At 41.0% G+C, this 22,192-nt stretch overlaps 1 protein-coding gene across 1 annotated transcript in view; it reads right to left on the reverse strand.

Moving 5' to 3' along the window:
* The window catches only part of MYOM3 (myomesin 3), a 451,709-nt gene that overhangs the window by 156,611 nt on the left and 272,906 nt on the right, over positions 1 to 22,192 (reverse strand). Inside the window, exons 16-22 of the mRNA XM_078681253.1 lie at positions 15,828 to 16,002; positions 13,006 to 13,127; positions 10,868 to 11,055; positions 7,451 to 7,577; positions 6,980 to 7,158; positions 5,795 to 5,909; positions 3,504 to 3,660 (exon numbers count right to left, since the gene is read on the reverse strand). Coding sequence (XP_078537379.1) covers positions 3,504 to 3,660; positions 5,795 to 5,909; positions 6,980 to 7,158; positions 7,451 to 7,577; positions 10,868 to 11,055; positions 13,006 to 13,127; positions 15,828 to 16,002 — 1,063 coding nt within the window. The remainder of the gene's footprint in view (positions 1 to 3,503; positions 3,661 to 5,794; positions 5,910 to 6,979; positions 7,159 to 7,450; positions 7,578 to 10,867; positions 11,056 to 13,005; positions 13,128 to 15,827; positions 16,003 to 22,192) is intronic.

Here is a 22,192-nt window from a genome sequence, read left to right on the forward strand (position 1 = left end):
ACATTAAGAATAGGCTCTCCCAGGACAACACAAGACTTCTCTACCACCTGATCAACCGCACGGCCAATAGCACTGAACCAGCGGTCATGATAGCACTAGCCACCGAAAAGGCCTTTGACAGAGTGTCTTGGCCATTCCTAGAACAGTGCATGAAGAAGTTTGGACTAGGAGAGGCTTACAGAGGGATGGTGATGGCCCTATACAACAAAGCCAAAGCCAGAGTGGTAGTCAATGGAGGAACATCAGAGCTATAAATACTAGAGAGGGGAACAAGACAAGGCTGCCCGCTGTCACCAGCCCTCTTCCTACTGGCAATAGAACCACTCCTCAGCATGATCAGGAACAACCCTGACATTGCGGGGGTAGACACACACGGGAAGACGTTGAAACTGGCAGCATACGCTGACGACGTCTTGATAATAACCAAGAAGCCAACAGAATCTATAGCGGTACCAAAGGGGGTGGTGATGGACGGAGCATCTGAATCAATCAAACACTCACACCCAGTCAAAAGATCTGGGTTTAATCCATCACCGTTCTTTAGCCCACTCTGCCACCCCAGTTCAGACATGGCTATATGCAAATCAGTCTGACCCTGTGCCTCATGGGAACAGTCCAGCCCGAACTGCCAAGCCATGCCTTCCCTGGACAGGAAACAAGCTTCCGAGGACCGGTTTCTGGCATTCCAGCCGTCTTCAGCCCGGCTTGCATGAATCCAGTGGCAAAGTGAGCAAGGGACTCACGTCTGAGCATACCCTGCCACACTTATGGCGGCCAAAAGCGGTACAAAAGAGGGTGGTGATGGACGGAGCATCTGAATCAATCAAACACTCACACCCAGTCAAAAGATCTGGGTTTAATCCATCACCGTTCTTTAGCGGGTATGCTCAGACGTGAGTCCCTTGCTCACTTTGCCACTGGATTCATGCAAGCCGGGCTGAAGACGGCTGTAATGCCAGAAACCGGTTCTCGGAAGCTTGTTTCCGGTCCAGGGAAGGCATGGCTTGGCAGTTCGGGCTGGACTGTTCCCATGAGGCACAGGGTCAGACTGATTTGCATATAGCCATGTCTGAACTGGGGTGGCAGAGTGGGCTAAAGAACGGTGATGGATTAAACCCAGATCTTTTGACTGGGTGTGAGTGTTTGATTGGTTCAGATGCTCCATCCATCACCACCCCCTTTTGTACCAACAGAATCTATAGCGGCACTAATAGAAACCATTGAGACATACGCAAAAGTCTCGGGGTACAGACTCAACAGAGATAAGTCGGAGTGTAAACCTATGAACGTCCATACAACTAGGGTGGTCCTGGGCGATTCAGGATTAGCTTGGCAAAGGAAACTCCTTAAATACCTAGGTCTACATTTCGGGAAGGACCTCAGAGATACCCTAGAAAACATTGAGTCTACCACCCTAAAAAAGATCAAGGACAAACTGACCGCCTGGTCACCCAAATACATAAGCTGGTGGGGAAGGGTGGAATCCATCAAGATGATAATAACACCACTAATAAACTACCTGGTAGGAATGCTTCCGCTTACACTCACAATAGACTTTCACAAACAACTAGACGCCATGATTAACAAATTCATATGGAAGGATAAAAAACCCAGGATAAGCCTGCACAAACTAAGACTGAGTAAAAACTTAGATGGACTCAACATAACTAACTTCAAGACATTCCAAACCGCATGTTTAGCCAGACAAGGGGCCCATTGGCTAGCCCCTGATGAGGAATACACACCAGTATGGTTAGAACTAGAGAGAGCCATGCTAGGAGGTCTGGACCCCATAGCATTGCTTACGGCGAAAAAACACCCAGAGGCCGACAATACCATCGTTAAAACCACTAAGGCAGCCCTACTAAAAGTAGACAAAAAATGGACCAGAGCATAAGTTACACCAAATGGGAATCCATATGGTACAACCCCAAAGTCAAGAATAAGGGGAAGCTCCTAGCCAACACCACCTGGTCTGGGAAGGGCATATCCACCCCCCAACAGCTGGAGAAGAACAATACACCCCTGACCTTCGAAGCCTTAAAAAACCTCCACAACCTAACGGAGTTAGACTTCTATGAGTTCCTCAAAATCAAAGCTGCCATCACGAAAGCCAATTTGAACAAGAATACACCCACAATCATACAATACATGAGGAACCTGAACAAGCTAGGCCACCACACTTCCCACCTATACAAATTATTGAGTCCGACAACGTCAAACCTCAACAACAAAACAATAGGATTCTGGGAAGAGCTGCTAGGCAGACAACTAAACCAGAGGGAAAAGAGGCGCTTGTGGCTGTCCACGTCCCAAAATAAAATATATCCCCAAGTTGCACAGACAAAATACTGGCTGATACACAAAGCTTACTGGACGCCAGCCAGACTCGCAGAGGTAGGGGTCAGAGAAACTGACACCTGCTGGAACTGCAAGAGAGAGAAGGGAGACCTTGCTCACCTAATCTTTCACTGCATCCGAGTCAGAGCCTTTTGGGCCAAAATCACAAATTTCATCACAAAGGTAGTTGGAAGGGACATACAGCCAGGCTTTGTAGGACTAGCGACAGCCTTCATGGCCCCAGACCTCCAATCAAAAGAGGACGGCGACTTGATAGACCTCCTCCTCACGACAGCAGTCAAAACGATACTAGCTAACTGGAAAAACACAGGCAAAGCCACGTTCAAGGGCTGGGTTAACTGGATTACCTTCCTGAGGGGGGCAGACAACATAGCGGCAACACACGCCCCCAACCACACAGCGAGAGGCGAAATGTGGACATCCCTAGACAGACACCTAGGAACGTACGAACCCCCGTGAGATGGTCATATGGGTGACCCCCGTTTCACCGTCGAACACCTGTGTTTGGCATAGCATAACGCAGCGACAACCTGTCTCTATCTCCACCTCTTTTTTTCTTTTCCTTTCACCCTCTTCTCTTCATCTCTTTATTTCCTTGTACAAGGGTACAACAACACTCAACAGCATGTATATACAACCGATCGCATGATATACGCCCACCATGTAGCCCGCCAAGCCCGTTGTAACCCCTACGGAGCCCGCGAGGCAATGCTACCACTGTACTGTATGTATATATAAAAATTTGCTAATAAAAACTGTTGAAATAAAAAAAAAAAAAAAAGTCTGCGAGTTCTGCCCACCCCAAATTTTATGCCTATATTGCTCAAATGTGAACAGCGCCTTTAGTTTGGAAGTAATTTCCATTGTTACTAAAGAATTACTGAAGCCAAACTGTTCATTATTAAAATCATTAAGTAGTCAGACAAAATACTAATGTTTTGATTAATTCCCTATTGGTCCCTTTAGAAACAATAAAGATTTACTTGCACTTATCTTTTCTAAGTGCACATACAGTGTCTGATGTTTTCCCAGATCAGTGTTTCATTCCAATAATTACCCATAATATTCAGCTCTCCCACTTCGACATGTGTGGTCATCACAATCCTTATAGTGTTATGTTTACACAGAGTTGACATATTTACTTGTTATCTTTATTTTCCATCTTCACTCGGTTGGGTTTTGGAGGTTCCTGGTAATCTTTGGTCCAGATGAATTCAGGGGAATCTATTGGTTCCGGGTTTTCAAATGACATGTAAATGTATCCTTCCTCATCGACATCGAGTTCTATTTCAGTTGTGCCTGCGTGAAAAGAAGCATACTAACATTGGAACCAGGTCAGTGTTTTCCAGCCTCTTGCAGGGAAAATGTAGGGAAAATTAGGCATCTATACCTACTGAAATTTAGCGGGCTTTTTACTGAGCTAAATCTCAACCTAGCCAGAAAGATAAATGTAGCCACCACCCTGAACAATTATTTTGTTGGCATTACCTGCAAGACCTAAACATCAAAAGCTTCGAGAGCCCTTGAGATTTGATCATAATGGAGCCTTACTTCCTTCCCTGCTTCCAACACGGACAAATAGTATGTAATTTTCTAAGCATGGCTGCAGTACTGAATTTGCTAAAACAATACAGTGTGCAGTGGTCCACATTTTTTCTTAGCAGCTCTCTGTCGATACTGCTAAATGAGGGGAGCAGTAAATATCAAGTTTAGTCTTAATTCCACCTTGTGCCTTTTTCCTCATACACAGTACACTTCCTGTTTCTTTATCACACTCTTGCAGGTGGATTTTTGTACCTGTTCTCCCTTTGTCACTACTTTCTAATCTTCCTCTTCCTTCTCCAACTTCTTTCTTTTTCTCTCTTGCTCAGGGGTAAACTTTAATGATAAAAAATGTTCCCAAATCTCTATAAATGAGTACGGATGCCCCCATCTGCAACACTGGTGTGAATTAAGTACTACATCAATGTATATTGAAATGGGATTAGGCAGCCTAGAGTTTATGCAACTTCTCAGCAGTCCTGTGGACGCTGCCAAAGAGGCATGAGGATTATGTATAAATTATAATGAAAAAGCTCCTTGGATGATTTTATCAGACCTTCCAACTCACACGGTGACATCTTGTGTCACATAATATTGCCTCTCATCACATGGTTACCAGGTGAGGAGCCGATATCACATGGTGTGCACACAATTAGCAGCAGAGAGCTGGTTTCCAGCTAATTGTTTGGAGGCTCTGTGCAAGCAATGTCCACTACAGTTTGTAAAGCATCTCCAATGCATCAGCGGCAGCCTCAGATTTTTTGTTTTTTTCAGGGTTGGAGAGGGCAGGCGGGAATTGAAAGTGCTTGAGGCTGTGCTCGCTCTGCGACCCGCCCTATCCAAGACTTGCCCACTCCTCTGAAGGTGAACGTTTTCCACAATTTGTAAGGTCTGTTTTAGTTACATGATATTTTAGTTAGGACTTAAAAAGAATAAGGCGATTATAATTATTTTACAATAAGGCTAGGCAGGGTCAGGGGCTTGATTTTAGCACATTTGGAGACATGTAAAGTTATCTTGTTTGAGCTTTCATTTGTTTTTGTTTTATTTTACGATTTTGTGATTGGTGCTTCATTGATTACACATTACTTGCAACACATCTCCTTTTACTGGCACCTGATTTCAGCATGATTTTTGGGGATATTACATTGGTTGGAATAGGCTAGATGTAGGCATGTTGATCCTTGCGATATTTTTAAATCAGGTGTTGTTTCTAACCTCCATCCGGAAGGGCCATATAGGCGCTTGAATTTCAGGATAATCAATGGTTATGTTAATTGGTTCTATAAAGATTAATTATATGCAAAATTGACTTGCTTGAAAATGCTGAATATCTGGCATGGCTCTGGTCCTATAGGATCCAATTTGGGCACCCCTGCATTAAATTGCAGGTCCCTAACATAAGACATTAGGCCCTCATTACTAGTGACCCGTAATCATTCCTGTTAGTTCCGCACCCTGAGATACAAGTAACTACGGAGGGTGGGAAATAAAGTGAGTTGTGAGTTTTTGGGGAATAACATGAGGCCTGGAATTACCACGCCGATTTCCGTAAGTTTCCCTAGTAGTCCTCCTACTGACTTTGCTTCTGGTTCTACCACAAAGCCATAAAAGACACCAGTCTTCATTGGTCACTCTCTACCCCAACCATGCGCCCGAACCCTTGTGATTCTGTGGTTAAGGAATGCTGTAGTGACCCTTATCCTTGATTCATTACCACCATCTGCCTCTGGCTCGGTTATGCTAAATGAAATGTTAACAGACACTGCCAGCAGATGAGGAGGAAAAAGAAGCTATAATGCTTGGGCCAAAAATAATGATTACAATTTTTGGGCAGCAGGTAAACTAAGGGATAATATGTCTGATTACATATACGGTCATGTTTACATACCTGGCCTGGTAACTGGCATCACAGGGTCTGAGGGAACAGATGGCATGCCAACCCCAGCTGAGTTCACTGCGCGCACCCGGAAACGATAACACTGTTTTTTATCCAAATCAGACACCTATAGATAGAAATACCCTAGAATCAACAAAAGAGCGTCCATTGCATTCTGTAGTAAAAAAGCCAGTCATACTGAAGAGATGTAGTTCTTGTCTAAACATTAATAGGATATGGCCCCTCAGTGTTTTTATTGATCAGATTCAAATAGTGGCTGCATTTCTCCAAGGGAGTATCTAAAATCTTAGAGTGGCCATGTATGTGTCCAGACTATTACTGTCTAGACCCAAGTCATGCCTCCTTCTCGCATAGGGCCAGTGACCTTTTAAAGACATACTGAGGACTAACCATTGTTGTGGGTGGACTCTTAAGTGCAATAGTCGCATGAAAAAGCACATACCACTGAGGACCAACCTCGTAGCCTGTTCAGGCTTTTTCTGCCCCGACATGTTGCATAAAGTCTGTCCTCAAACCCCATACAAACTGCACCCACATGACGGACAAGTAGGACTTACATAGTTGTTGAACTCGACCAGGACTGTGTTTAACTAACACTTCTCATTAACCAAGTTTATTCAACCATAATTGTAACAAAGCCCTCACAAGTGTTTGGTAGACAGCCATTAAATACAGCAACCAAAACTGTGCTTTCCACCCTGGTTGAACCATTTTCCAAAACAGAGCGTGAAGTAAAACACACTTCAACGTGAAAAACTATCATAAAAAATGTATTTGAGGGTGACATTTGACATGGAAAGAGTCTAAGCCCTACTTAACAGACAGACTTTGTAATATGTAGACTTATTTCATACATCCAGAAATTGTGATGATAACGTAATGCAGTATAATGAACAATTAATAATGAACAATTAATAAACAAAACCCCGCTGAGCTCAGTGACTTAGGTGTGACACTGGACATGTAGTGGAAGGTTGATTTTCAGCTTACTTGAGCCCAATAAGAGTAGGGATATCAAGATGGGAAAAAAATCAATCAGCCTATGTATCATTGAAGGGCAAGAAACAATCATGGTGGAAGATACATGTCAGGTTGTCATCACGCGTCCTGCACACAGATCGTGACTCCCCAATGACTAATAGCGCACTCTCAATGCTGAATGCTCTTCATACAAACCCTCATGTGGGTGTCAGCTGTTGGCTTCTCATTCACAGTTCTCCATTCATCTGATCCCTCCTCGCAGACCTCTATGTGGTAGCCAGTCACTGGACCGGCTCCTGTATACACCGGTGGCTCCCAATGCAGCATGAGGGTACCATTTCGTACTTCAGTGAATCGCACATCATATGGTGGACCTGTTAGATGTCATACAGCAAGAGAATAACACAAAGTGGGTCTGAAGGTGGACTACACAACATTTGAATATCAACTCGTGCTCTAAAAGAAAACGACAGCAAAGAGTCTCTTGTCTGAGCATCTGTAAGTTGAGAGGGCATCATGAAAATGAGACATTTTAACAAAGATTCCTTCAAAGCAGAGAAGTAGCCAGAAGTTCTTCACTTAGGTCACAAAACATAGTGATTGCATAGGAAATGTGTAATACTAAACAAGAATATGCATCAGTAAGATTTTTGATGTGTTTTGTACCTGGTTGGGGCATTGTCCACTCCTCACATTTAAATGGCTCGCTCGGTTCGGACATATCTCCCACACCAGCCTGGTTCATAGCGCGGGCTCGGAACTCATAGAATTGCCCCTCGGTAAGGTTGCCTACCTTTAAGATTAGAAGAAGCACTCACTTTAAGGTATGCAACACGACAAAATGTTTCTGTCATTTAGAGTGAACCTAGTCTGAATCTCAAAACAATATTTGTAAAGACCCCCTATAGCCCACACGTTAGTTGTGGGACAGAGTGCAATCAATCAATAAACCAAACAGTCACCACATCTGGATTCTGCATCCTCGTCAACAAACTTGGTTGGATAGCTCAATCATTTTCCAGAGACATTATCTTGTATGTTTTGAACCCAACAATATATCTAAAGCATTGTTAATTGCAATACAAGAGTAGGAATGTTAGTGTGGCTCAAATGAAAATCGGGGGTGTTATTTACAGTTAGTCAATGGTAGAAGTTCCCCATGTTGTTCCCTTAAATGCTAGTGCTTTAAATAATCTCAATAATCATCCAGTGACATTAATTGAACTTTTAACTTTTGGTAGTTTTAAGGGTTTAGTTGTCTGTACCTGTTATTTACCAATGTTTATTAAGATGATGGAGGCTCAACTTTTCAGGAAAGTTTTTTTTGAAAAACATGTTTTGTGACTGTTGCTGCCCCTGTGTTTTTGCTGAATAAATACCACTGTAGAAAATGATAAACTGCAAACAGCTTACATTTTCAGGAAGACTTTAACATGATGATGTAAGGCTTACGTCCCCGGGTGGTTTAGTGACCAGATCCAGAAACAGAATCTCAGACCTTGAACCATTCGACTTAGACCATAATGTCTAATTCCACATGCCAAGATGTGAACAAAAATGGATAAATACTCTGCTTCATCGATTTCAGTAAAGTGTGTAGACAAGGTTGTGTGTATATGTGTATAGGAATGACTTTCTCCATCAGAAACTTGGTTTTGTAAACATTTTGCATCATTTTATGCAGATTGAGGGATTGATAACTACTGATCGGTTGGCGGTTTTCCATGGCGATGTTAAATGGATGGTCTGTTTACTTTATATTGGACTGGAAGTTTTGCTCCTCTAGCAACTGAACTCATTTGTGCTCAAATGTAAAAACAGGCCTGGTTAAACACATTATGGTAGACCCATTTGTCCTACAATTTATAAAACATCTGATAGGGTCGATCAACTGATTTTATAATCACAATGGTATCTTTCATCATTGCATTGAGTATCTGGCCAGTTTATTACACAATATGAAAAAAATATGATGGGGATGCAGAAAAGCTGAGCCGTTGTCTCATTCACTTCAAAGAAAACAAATTTGAACTGGTTGCTGCTTCAGATAACGTTTATTTCCTCCCTCACCACAATCAACAGGGCTAGGACCTTTTCGTATTTGTGAATTGCCTAGCAGATTGTGGAACCTAGGGGCATATTTACAAGGGCTTGAAAAGCCAAAAAAACCAGAGATAAAACCATCACCCTATTTACAAGAGGGTGCTAACATGCATAATTGCATGTTAGCACCCTTTTTCCCAACGCCTCCATTTGCATCTCTAATGAGATGCAAAGTGGGCGTACCCCGGATGGACAACCTTGTAAATATCGCTGATGTTCACATCGCAATATTTACAAGGCTGCCCCAGCATTTTAGCACACGTTAGTTTTTGGAGAAAACAGCTGTTTTCTCCAAAATCTAACGTCTGCTAAAATGAAGACTTACCTATACCCAACATTGGGGTGCATTATGCTGATACGACGCTGTGGGTTGTATCAGCAAGGTCATCGCCGTTTTGCAGGGAACATCGCTGGAAAATCTGCGATGTTTCCTGCAAAACGGCGATAACCTCGCAATCTCTGGAATTTTTATCGCCCTGGATAAATGCGTTGTTAATAACGCGCTACCAGGGCAATACATTCCAGAGATAGCCTGCAATAATTAAATTATCGCTAAGCATGGCCAGCGATAATTATCGCTGGCCGTTGTTAATATGCCCCTTTGGTAGGTAATGAGAGATAAACGAATTGGCAGAGGATCATATAAAATCGAAATGTGGGCGCTAATCCAGGACTCCTTGTTTTAAATCCTGGCACTCTGGAAATCTGGATTTAGCCTTTAAACAGCATCTCTTTTCAGAGCCATCACTACATAATAATACAGCTGCCAATGAATGTGGTGCCACAGCCAGCAACATAACTAAGTATGTGCTACTTTGCCCACAAATAAATGTATACTTAGCTGTGCCTACAAATTCCTTCTTTAATCGCAAATCAAAACAAAAAATATGGAATATTTCCGAAAGTGACCAAGTTCTAGTCCCAGTAGTTGTGAAGCTTGGTTCAAGCTTTTTATACACACTTTACTGATAACTGTGGAGCAGAGTAAGTATCCCTTTTTGTTCGCATCTTGGCTGCCTGCCTCGTGGTGCCAGTGCAGACTACAACAAAGCAAGTAGCCTTTTATTTCTTTTCATTCCCGGCAAATGTTTCTTTTCTAATCAGAGTAAAGGCTACATTATAACCATTGTATATAGATCTCTACAGCAGGGAACCAGACTGCAACATATGGCTATAGAAATAGCCTTGATGTACAGTGAAAATCCCAAATGGTAAAATACCATTTTATAGGGGCTATGAAATGTTTTACACCCCAGTTGTCTTCCCGATACACTGCTGGACCTTGATCCTAAAATTGTTCATACAAAAGTGAGTACACGTGTTCATGTTACACATAAGCAGAAACCTCATACATTTTAGTAGTATGAATTAAAATAATGCAATCTTCGAAGTTCATAAAATACGAAACATTGTTTTTAATGGAGGATGAATAAAATCCACAGGTAACACCAAATTAGTGATAGAAGTAGACTTTAGAAAGTCTTTACTAAAGAGATCTACTATAAATATCAATTGAGTGGAGATGAGGAAAGAGCTCTTGCAATTATCCTTTCCCTTTAACAAGATCAGAATACTGAAAAAATTCAAAGCTCTAGGCACAGCTAAGGTGCATCACAAGAGAGGATATTTAAATAACTTTGGAGAATACTCCACCATTAACCTTTCAGCTCTCCTAACCAAGCAGCATGTTTTTTTGTTTCAGGGATATGTGTTTCTATGCTAACCCTACACCGTCATCCGGCAAATAACACAAAGGAAGATAGAAAAAGCCTCAACACAAGTGCTCCCCCGAATGAGGCTATCACGTGACTCCTCTCCGCCAATAGTGAAAGATTCTCATACCTCTAACAAGGAATGGAGCGCATGTTCCCAGATTAAAAAGAAAATGAAGTTGGATCCCTGTCTTTTTTATGTGAACCTGTAATTGGTTTTTGAACTGACAGAGAAACTCTAACACATATTTCGAGTAGAAATTTGTACCTTGCAAACTCTTTCAGGAATAGCCTTAATGTTAACACTCTCCCAGTCGACCTCAGAAGTGTCGTGCTGATCTAAAAAGTATCCCAAAATGTTCTTTCCAGCTCTGAACTTTGGGGCTTTCCATCCAATGACCATCTCATTCTTCCCACAGCTAAGAAGAGCAAAATCATAGGGCTCCGAAGGTACATCTGCAATGAAGAGAACACAGTGAATGACCCATGCCTTTGTACACACAGTTTCAAATGGAAACCGTCTCAACAAACACCTTGGTGGCTTTTGGAAATTGCAAAACGTGAGTACTTATTTCAACCATTTTTTCAAATACATGAATTTACTTTTTTGATAATGGAATATTTTGGTTCAGTTTTTTACTTCAAAACCCTGAGACCTGTGTTTTGAATGCACCTTTGATACTTCACCACAAATCTTGCGATTATGAGGAAATCACTTGATCTTCCTGCACGTCTATTGTTTAACATCCCTCGCTGGCAGTCAGCGAGGACTGCCCTAAAAGAGCTTCATTGGCTCCCAGAACACTATTTAAGGCCATGTGCATTCTGCACAAATCTTTTCATCGAACCGGCCCGGCAGTGCTGTACCCCTTAGTGTTGCCTTATGTGCCGCCTAGAACCCTTCGTTCGGCTTCACTGCATTTGGCAACCAAGGCAAAAATTAAGAAAGCCCGTTGGGGTGTCCGCTCCTTCATTCACTCAGCGGCGAAGGCATGGAATTCCGTGCCTTTATCCCTCAGACAAAACAACAATTTGATGTCATTTAGGAGAGATTTAAAAACTCACCTGTTTTCAAAAGCGTACTAATTTTACCCGGTAGCCGGACACAGTAATCAGTCTATAGCGCTGCGAGGCCCCCGGGTGGTTATGCGCTATATAAGTGGAATTTTTCTTTCATTTTTCATTCATTTGAAATTGGAAAACATGGCATTTTCAACTGAAATATTGATAAAAAAATGTTTGTAATGTAAATAACACGTGATAGTTGTTGTCCTAATGAAATATTCTCAGGTTTCCAAACCCTTTCTCTTTTCTATACTCTGGCCTCATTCGGACTGCACACATCAAATTGTTCTGTAGAAAGCACTTGGGGCCATATGTACCACCATTCATTTTTGCCAGTCGCAAATTGTGCCAAATTGCAACTTGCAATTTGCGACTCGCAAAAAATGAATGTACAACAGTGGCTCAGGCACTGTTTGCAATTCCCAGTGGGGTCCCAGCCACTCGCAATATGTGACCCCATTGGGAATGGCTGGCCCTCCTGGGATGGTGGCCTGCTGCACTCAGCAGACCTTAATGTCTGGGACTGCTTTTAAATAAAGCAGTTTCTTTTTTTTTTAAATGCAGCCCGTTTTCCTTAAAGGAAAATGGAATGCATGGGACCACTGCCTGCCCCCAAAAATATTTTCCCTTGCATTTGCAAATGAATTACCACCCTCTTGGAGAGGGTGGTAATTGGTGAGTGTTTTGCGGCCGCAATTGTGGTCGCAACACATTCATACATGGGGTAGGGGACTATTAGAAAGGGAACGCCCCTTCCAAATAGCAACTCGCAATTCCTAAATAGAGAGTCACAAATTAATTACGACTCACTATTTAGGAATTGTACATACCCCTTTCACATTTTGCATGCGCAAACGGGTCGCAAACCCGTTTGCGCATGCAAAATAGGGTCGAACATGTGGTCCCCAGTGTTTCAGTTGCTCTTGCTTCAATAAAAATGTCCACTGTAAAATATTTGACTGTTTCTTGGAGCTAAGTCTGAACTAATTCAAGCACTTAAAACTCAAACAAAAATAACTGAGCTAGTTTTCCATATCAGTGTTCTTTATCCACTGTTTGACACTTTTTTCTTTTTTTTGATTCTCATTCGTACCATAAAGTCCTACTTTCCCTGTCAACAAAGAAAACCAATCTGTCATGATGCAAATGTTTATATTCCGTTCCCTGTGTGAATGCTTTAAAATATAGTAAACAATCACTACTTTACTCAACGTATAAAAATGAGTGTTTTCTTTGCTTAAGATTTGTCATTGATCCCTACCTCGTTTTCTCAGAAAAAAAGAAAGTTCAATCTGATGAATTGCAATATTGAATTGTGCCTCGCTGAGGTACAGAACTTACATATAGCCTCATTGACGTTAAGCGGCGTGGACGCTGGAGAAGCAGTGCTCAGTCCTGCTTCATTGACAGATTTCACGCAAAACTCATATTCCTTTCCTGTCTGGAGGCCAGGGACTGAAAACCTGAAAGAAATAGGGATGCCTTAATGTCACTTGTTAATCTTACATAAACTAACAAGCATTTACAATGCAATAGGACTTGCAACTGCGAGTTTTGGAGCTATTGGCATTATAAATGACAATGCCTTCAAAAAAATTAAAAGGCATTGTCAAGTATTGCAAAGTTTGCCTCCGTTCCTGTATGGATCACACCGGACCCTGTGAAGACAATACTCCCCCGCTTAGGGGATGAGATTGTGCTATGATCCCAGGGGAGCTATGCCCCCCTTACTCCTGTCTCCCTCCTGATGCTGGTGAAATCTTCACTGTGACATCTACTTGAAGGGAAACAAGAACAGAATGAGGGCCTGATTATCGAATGCATTATGAATTCAGGGGTATATTTCGTGACGTAAATGAAAACTTCACATGGGTACCACAAATGTTGTAAATGGGTTGCGAGGCAGCCACAGAAGTTAACCGAAAACATGCTCTCTTTAAACTGGAGTTATACATCCGCAGTCCATTTTTATGGCAGGTCAAATTTTACAGGGTGGTGATGGGGGCCAATGATTCTGGAACTGCAGTACTGTATAGCTAACATCTGGCAACTGCAAGGCGGGGTCTATAGGATTAAAAACAAGGCAGCTGAGGGCAGAACACAAAGGAGGATGCACTCAAATGTGTCCAACAAAAGGCAAAAAAACCAACAAAAAAAACAATTGGCTAAATGAAACCCGATGGCCACAGAATGTGAGAAAGCACAGAGAAAAAATCCCCACTACCCTCGTAAACCATTGTTATGATCCGCATTTTCAGTGCACACTACTAAATATAACCACATGTTCCAGCACTGGAGCAGAACAAATCAAAACCACTCTTCATTAACTTATTTTTTAGGGATGGGGCATTTATGGAGGAGTACATGAATTCACCTGGTTTTAAACTGAAACGACGTGGGCCATAGTTTGTAAACGCGTATTTGCCCCTCTGGCTCAGGACTGGCTCTGTGGCCCAAAACAGAGTCCTGGCGTGAACCGGTGCTCAAAAGAAGGCCGACCCCCCCCTCTGGGGGTTTATGTCCAAAGTCCACGGCAGGGAGGTTGGGGGTCAAAGACCCGCTGCTCGGGTCAGTGGTACTCCTTTCACCTTTCTGTTCCCACCTTTTTTCTCCCCCAGGATCAGGATTAAATGATGTGATCCTGCCTGCTAGAAAAATGACTTTTCATAGTGCCTGGAAACTTGCTTTTGTTGCAGGTCATCAAGGAGTTTTACGCAAGCAGATTGGCCAGAAGCAAGTCAGACACGAGGGCAGGAGGTGAAAACAAGCTTGTTCAACCGAACAAATGGTGTCTAGTATCAAAGGAGCCCGCGTTTCCCAGACAGCAGTGCCAGCTCGTTTGTGCCTTTGCATGGTTTGAAATGTTTTCAGATCGGAACTGGGTCACACAAGTAGCTTTTGTTACCAAGGAACACCACTACATTTAATAATTATCCTGCGAAATTAACACACCTGGCCCAAAATTCTAGCACACAAAGGCAGCAGCATAAATTCACATTGACTTCTACTTTTTGCAGAACATAAATGCCAGCACTGCCTATTTCAGTGCGAGACCCCTTTTGCAAACCATGAGGTATGTAATTTTATTTCCCTCCCATGTGAGATCTCGTCCACTGTAAAATAACAATTCCCTCAATTGTCTCCAAAGTCAGAGGTACACATTTTGAGGGTGGACCCACAGCCCCTGCCCCATCCCTGTGGAGCCTCTTCCCTGCTGCAGAATGTGGGGCATCTCCGCACACTGACAGTCGCCCAGCAGCTGACCCGCTGTAATTCAACCTGCCCAGCCTCGCCGTCAGCTGGGACTTTTAACCACATACCCTGGAGGGCTCGCCTGCTGCCATCCAGCTCCGGAGCTGCCTGTCCTGTGACATGCCTGATTTACAGCCTTCCGGGCTTCTGCCAGTCTCCTAGCCCTCAGTTGCCATTTAACCCATTGCTACACGTAACAGAGCCTGCTGTCACGTAAGAGTGCCCGGTGGAATCTGGTATGCCCACATCACAGCCACAGACACTATTGCTAGAACTGGGCCGGCTGCCCCGGTTTCGAAAAGTTCCAAAGAAATAAAAAACCGAAAATGGTGATACACCACATGCCACATGAAACTTACCACGCTGCTTCCTTACTGCCCACAGCGTCTGTCAAGCTGAACTTCTGCAGCCATCGAGTATGCACGGTTTAATATGGAGAAATCTCACAGTTGCACCGCGCTTTAAAGTGAAAGCACGATGCAAAAAAAATGAACACGCTGCTGCCTCAAGAGGAAAGCACACAAGGTCTGCGAGATCTAACAAGCGCGCGGTAGGAGCATGTGAGGCAGAGGAGACTCCATGCGCGTGCACATCGCCTGTCCGTGCACGCACATGCTTTGTCTCCCTTCGCGCACCAAACCGACAACAATAGTTCACCAAGGCGTCGCATCGCATGCGCTGTGTTCGCTAGGCGAGACCTAAAAAGCATTGCCTAACAACACACAAAATCAGTGTAGCAATCCTAAGGATATATGCCCTTCAATTTAAGAAAGGGATCAGGAAGGACATTTACACCCTATATAGAATTTAGATGTAAAGTAACATTGTTAAATATCTCTTTTACATCTTCCTATTAAGATGTTTATTACACTGATTATTTACATATTTCGCATTTTATTCTTGGTGCTTACTTGTTATTCTTCACTGGTTTGTTGTTGACCGTTTGCCACTCTGTGTCTCCAAGCTGCCGACAATACACATAATAACCAATAAGTTTTTCATCATCCTTGGACTTATCCCAGTGGAGGTCAACAGAGGTCTTTGAGTCTCTGTAAGCGATGACATTGTCTGGAGGGGCTGGTTTCGCTGCAAAAGAAATCCGTTTTTTATGATTTTGGATATGCATGTTACAAAATGCATTTTATGCTTTTAATTAAGTTCTAACAAACCTCAAATAAAGAAAAATGAACTGAAAGAGGAGGCTTTAATATACCAAACTCTTGCTCCCTAATTACAATTTGGGCGAAACAGAATTACCGCGTGGAATTCCGCTACACCCAATCACAAGTGGACTAGAATGTCTGATTACTCTGGCAGGAAATATGGCTGATAAAATCACTTGCAGCTGTGGCTGAAACAGCAACCTAGGGTCTGTCCATTTCGTGGTTTGTTTTTCAGCTTGGGGGCGAAGCATGCCGAAATTTAACAGGGGAAATATGTATGTTATTTGCCGTACCATGTACATTTTGATGCAATAGACACAGAAATCCACATGTTACTCCTCACAAACTCACAATAAGTAATATTTATCGCACCCAATAAATAACGTACCCTGTGGTATCGTTATTTATAAGGTGCAATAAATAGCACCTATTCTTGTTATCAGGGCCTAAGACATTGCTTCACTTTCCAAAGCTATTGTTATAGCATCACTTGTGTATTCGTTTAACATATAAAAATGGGTATTTATAGAGCCAATTGATCCCTTTTTCCGAATCTGAATATATTTTGTAAATGTCTTTGCATTAAGTTGAGCACTTTGCTTGTTGGTTTCAAGTGTAATCTTCTTTTGCTTTTTTCTATTTGAACTAGTCTTCCATTTTACATTTCGTTTCTAATAGTTTTGCTCTGCTATAGGTAAATTTATTTTGTATAAATTTGAATTATATTGTTAGTTATGTTTTAGTTTTTGATTTCTTTGCCTGTTTGCAACCTTTTCATTTTTGATTTTTTGATTATGGCTTTGTGGCCTATTCACAAAGTGCAGTTTGCAGAACATTAGTAGTATTACAATAGTATTTCTAACATACTGCAAAATGCTATTCACAAACCTACAAGCTGAGGTTTGTGCTCCTGCTGTCTTTTAAGTGCAGAGATCTCATCCCCGACTGCGGCGAACTCCTCACACATAGATAAATGTTTTAATAGTAAATGTGAGAGGGATATGAGGGAGTGGCTGGAAAAGGAGGAACATTTACTATCAAAAGGGAGTGGTTTTGCTAGGAGCAAGGCGGGGTTACGGCTAGGAGTGGGCATACCTCACGTAATTCAGTGTAGTGTAATCACGCAGAATTACCATACAAATCTGTAAGATTATGCATAGTTACATGAGAAGAGTAATTCTGGATTTAGCCCTATTTCTTAACACAAAAATGCCCCACCCATCCAAAATGGGTGCAAGAAGGTATATTGCGTTAATAAATAGTGCTAAATGTGCTATTGGAGTAGACTTTTCTCCCCCCCAAACTTACTCCCAGCAGCTAGCACTATTTATAGCACAAAATGCACCCTTGCGTCAAAAATGGACATGAGAATGCATTTTGCGTTTAGAAATGGAGCTAAATGCAGCACAACACAAATAGCGAGTGACCGCTCATGGTCGCTAAATGTTTTAGGATTGGTTTCCTCCCAGATTGCTCTTAAGTACACAAGCAGGCAAAATTCCCTTATTATTGGAAATTCCGCACTTATGAGTAACGCTTAATTACCAAAATTACTCAGATTACACCAGAGTAATTAAAATTATGTCCCGGCCTTGTTAAGGGAGGGCTAGTGAGAGATTTAGGGAGGGACCCGCACCCAATCACAAATGAATAATTCCTATTCTTAAACGGAATTTCTAAAGTCATTAGACCCTTAAACGACCCAAAATAGTCATAAATGTACTCCAGTTCAGAACTTGAAGAAGTCCAGCACCACACATGGCGATGCACAATCAATGCAACAACCCCCCATCAAAAATGATGGAGGTAAGGGCTTTAAATAAAACTGAATTGGAAACAATATTATATAAATTCATTAAAAAAACTTTAAAAAAACATGTATACATTTATTTTAATGTTGGAAAAATGTAGACATAAATAATTTAAAAGAAATATTTCAGTAATCTTTCAATTAAAACATTAATTTAATTGTAAAAAAACTTCAATTATTTAACTGTATACATAACTTTTAGCATCTTTAATTAAATAATAAATAAATATAAATATTTTACTTTAGGTTGGCAATGTTTTTTCAATAAATCCTTAAAAAATATACTTGCAATAATTAAATAGTTAATCTAAAATTTAGTTAGTAGTGCTGTGATTTTTAACTAAGTATTTTACAATTATTCTACATTCAAAAAATACATTTATAAAATAATTGTACATAATATTTAAAGTATAAATATTTTGAATAATTTTTTTATACTTTAATTAACTTTAATAATCCTTTTAAGTTACCATAGGGAGACCTCAAACCAAATTGCGGAGGTCTCAGCTAAATGTGCAGAAGTCAAATGCTGTTGTAAAGTCATAACTTAACGGTCATAAATTTAGTTTTTACTGACTCCATCCCCTGGTTGAGGGAGTAAGGACATGTAAGTTTACATTTTTGAGAAAATTTACACTCGTAAATAGTAAATAGTCAAAAGTAGTAAAGTTATTAAAAATTGTAGAAATACACTTACACATGTAGATTTACTTACATGTAGGTTTGCCTTAGGAAATAACCACCCTGTCATTTAATGGAGGATCAGGCAATACTTATTTTTTTGCCTTCTTTAGCCCTCTGCCTATTTCAATTCATCTTCTACAGTCTGTTTACCTGTCCTGTATCTTCTCCCTACCTTCTTTGTATTTTGCAGGGCAGCAGCAGTTTTCCTAGAATCCTTTCTTCACCTTTAGACCTCTTCATACAGCTAGCATGTTGCAGACGTGTGAAAAAAATGTCATGCTCTTTTGCATGTGTTCTCTTGTTTATCATGTGATTTAATTTATGTTAAACAGGCCCAGACAAAGTGAATCATGTTATGTGAAGTGAGCACTGCAAGCGCTATGTTACGACAGAGTCTGTGCTACAGTTTTAGGTGGACTATTGACTTAAATATTTGGAGTGTTGGAGTTGCGCTATTTAACCACCTATGACAATAATAATTGGTTGCGTGACATGGGAACTTTAAAGGCATGTGCTGCTTTTGACCGGAAATGTAGCATCATTTGTTGACATAACACAAGTAAACAACAGAACATAAAATAATAACATTCACAAAGCAACATAACAATACAATTAACCCCTTCTGCGCTGTGTGAATTTTCACGCTGTGCGGGGGTTTTATTGAGTGGGCTGGATTCGGACGGCCCCTGGCCGTCATCAGCACACGCCCACCGTGACATCGGACGGCCGGGGGCCATCCAAAGCACACAAGGGGTTACAACATAACAGGGCCCGACACAACAAAACAGTGAAGCAAGGACACAACACCACAACCACAATACCACACCAACATCACACTGCAATAATGAGTTACAAAAACAGCTGCCAAAAAACAAGAAAACACATCAGCAACACAACAAAATGCCACATAACAAATATGCACTGACATTCTTGTTACATATTACGTATAGCAAAATCCTGCTTCCATGATATTGTGGTGAAAGGTGTTTGGAGCAAGAATTACCTTAACTTACCACCAAGGACATGAAATAGTGCCAGACACAAATAATTTGTGATCTGGCTCCATATATATTTAAAAAAAAATCTGTATATGTCAACATTTTGTTTATTTTAAGTTTGACTCAATGAGATGTGAAGGCAGCCATATTCTGTTTCATTGCTGAACTAAATACTTCTGATTTTGCACCCTTCCACCTGTTAGCTGCATTCTAAGAACTCACAGGTTGCAACCACCACATTTATGTATGGTCTAAAGAGGGCATACATGTTAAGAATGAAGGGCCTGTTTGTAGAGTTTGGCAGACGGGATACTCCACCATGAAATGTAGCAGATTACCTGTCTGTCTTATTACAGCCTATTGATTGAACTTGTAATATAATAGGTAAGTCATCCGTCAGGTTTTGACAGACACCCTCATCATTTTCTACAAGGGATAAAAAATGCAACTTGTTTTCAGACATTGTGGTGCATTCCCACATCCTCACTTGTATGGTATCATAAGACAATACTACATCTTTCACTAGGAGACAAAGAAGATATTGCAGCACTCAAATAATTCATAGCATAACAGCCATTTTTGGGCAACAGCTGTACTTTGGTTTTCTTTAAAAAAATATTTGTTTTATAGAATAGAGTGCAGCTATGAAGTCAAATTTAAATCCACCGTTGCCCTTGTAATGGCGGTGTTGTGAAGAATAGATATAGCAATCTCAATAACCTCACACAGCAACCTGGGTTCATCAAGATCAAACTGACATGTTCTTCCATGGAAAATGACAAATCTAATAAGAATCTCTTATATTTTCACCTTTTTGTAGTTGGTATCACAATATATTGGGTTTAGATCACAGTGCTAAACATGTTGTAATTTATTTCTAATTTCATTATCTAGCACACAGCAAAAGCTCCTTATTAATGTCATTTAGGTATCACCACTTGATCAGCTCTTATGTGTCCATGCAAATGATTCAGTGAACATCAGAGAAAGTTGAATCATAACTTCTTTCAGTGGAATAGATAGAAATATTGCAAATTCTTCACTGTTTGGTAAAATACATATGCAGGCACACTGAAATACCTTTAGGACATGATGAAGTGGAATCATACTATATATAAATGATAGTTGATAAGATGAGAAGCAATACTACTTGGGACTTTAATATTTGCATTTTAGTTCACAGTGCATTGTTTCGTAAAGCTCTGTTTTCCATCTCTCATGCACTTATCAGTCAAAGCTAGAAGTCTGTATCCTCATGTCTGATGTTTTCTATTTGAAGGCACAATCTAGCAGCAAAGCCTTAGTATATGTTACACTTTGAAGTATTCCTACTAATTGTGCACCATTTAGAATGCCAGAATAAGCCGTTCAGAACCGTTTTATGACTTTGCAATGTATTACAAAGCAAAAAATGAAAACTAAATGATTGTGTACTAATTCTAATTTTGATAAAAGTGAGTTTAAAAGATCAGCTCCAGACCATACTAAAATACAAGATTTAATTTCTTCAGGAATGTAAATGGTTTGAATAAGAATGACTAATTCAAAAAGTGCAGACAGGTGATCCTGAACAGTGTGGATATAAAGATTCGATATTTATGGTGTATGTTTGTCTGTGATCTACAAACATGTAATGTAAGCAACACATTTGTGCTAAAAAACAAGGTTTTCCAAATTCTAAAGGCAATATAGATTTATATCAAGACACGAACGCCATGTATACAATATCAATCATTCTGGTTGACGTCAATTATCCTGTTGACAATGTCTTGAACCTTCCTTCACAAATTGCGGAGTAGATCCTCCACACAGGGATACAAGAACTAGTATCCCAGGGACCACTGCCTAGTCTAAATAATTGAAATGCATATCGTTTTCCTTTACGGAAAATTGCTGCATTACAAAAACCATGTTTTACTGAAAAAGCAGTCACAGCAAGCCCAGCTTCAGGAATTTTTATTTGGGTGGGCCTAAGGCTGCATTTGGGTGGAACACTGCTGGCCCGATCTGTCTCTTATATGTCTAGCCATGTAATGTCCCTTTGATGAGAAGAGGGAGTAGAAGGCAAGTGACACTTCTCAGGCTCTCCCTCATGATCTCCTCCTCGGATTCCCTCACTGCCACCCTCCACCAGCGTTCGTCATCTCTTCGTAACCCATCTCTTATATGCATTTCATTTGTTGTATAGCGCTACTCATATCAGTGTAGAGTGTCACAGTACTTTACATCATGAACACATTATACAGAGACAATCAATCATGCAAGTATGTAAATCAATCTACAGGGAATGCCACATAAGTCAATGAGGGTCAAGATGTAGGAATCACGTGTCATCCATATTGGTGGGCAGTATATTTTAAGAGGGTTTTATCATTAATCACCAGTTAACTGGACATTTGTTTTGTTGTCTTACACCCATGGTAGAGCCAGCCTTGATAATGATAAAAACTGTTTAAATAAAGCATACAGGAAGTATGTGTCTTTGCTGGGCCTTCCCTGATGGTTTTAAAAAGAAGAACAACTAGCCAGACATTCTCTCACCTGCTCAGTTCCTAGCACAGCCCCATCTGATAAGCAGCTGCAGAGGCCAGGAAATGTGAATCTGGAGAAAACAACTTTTC

Source organism: Lissotriton helveticus, chromosome 3_1, assembly GCF_964261635.1.
Source record: "Lissotriton helveticus chromosome 3_1, aLisHel1.1, whole genome shotgun sequence".
In the NCBI taxonomy this organism is placed as follows: domain Eukaryota; kingdom Metazoa; phylum Chordata; class Amphibia; order Caudata; family Salamandridae; genus Lissotriton; species Lissotriton helveticus.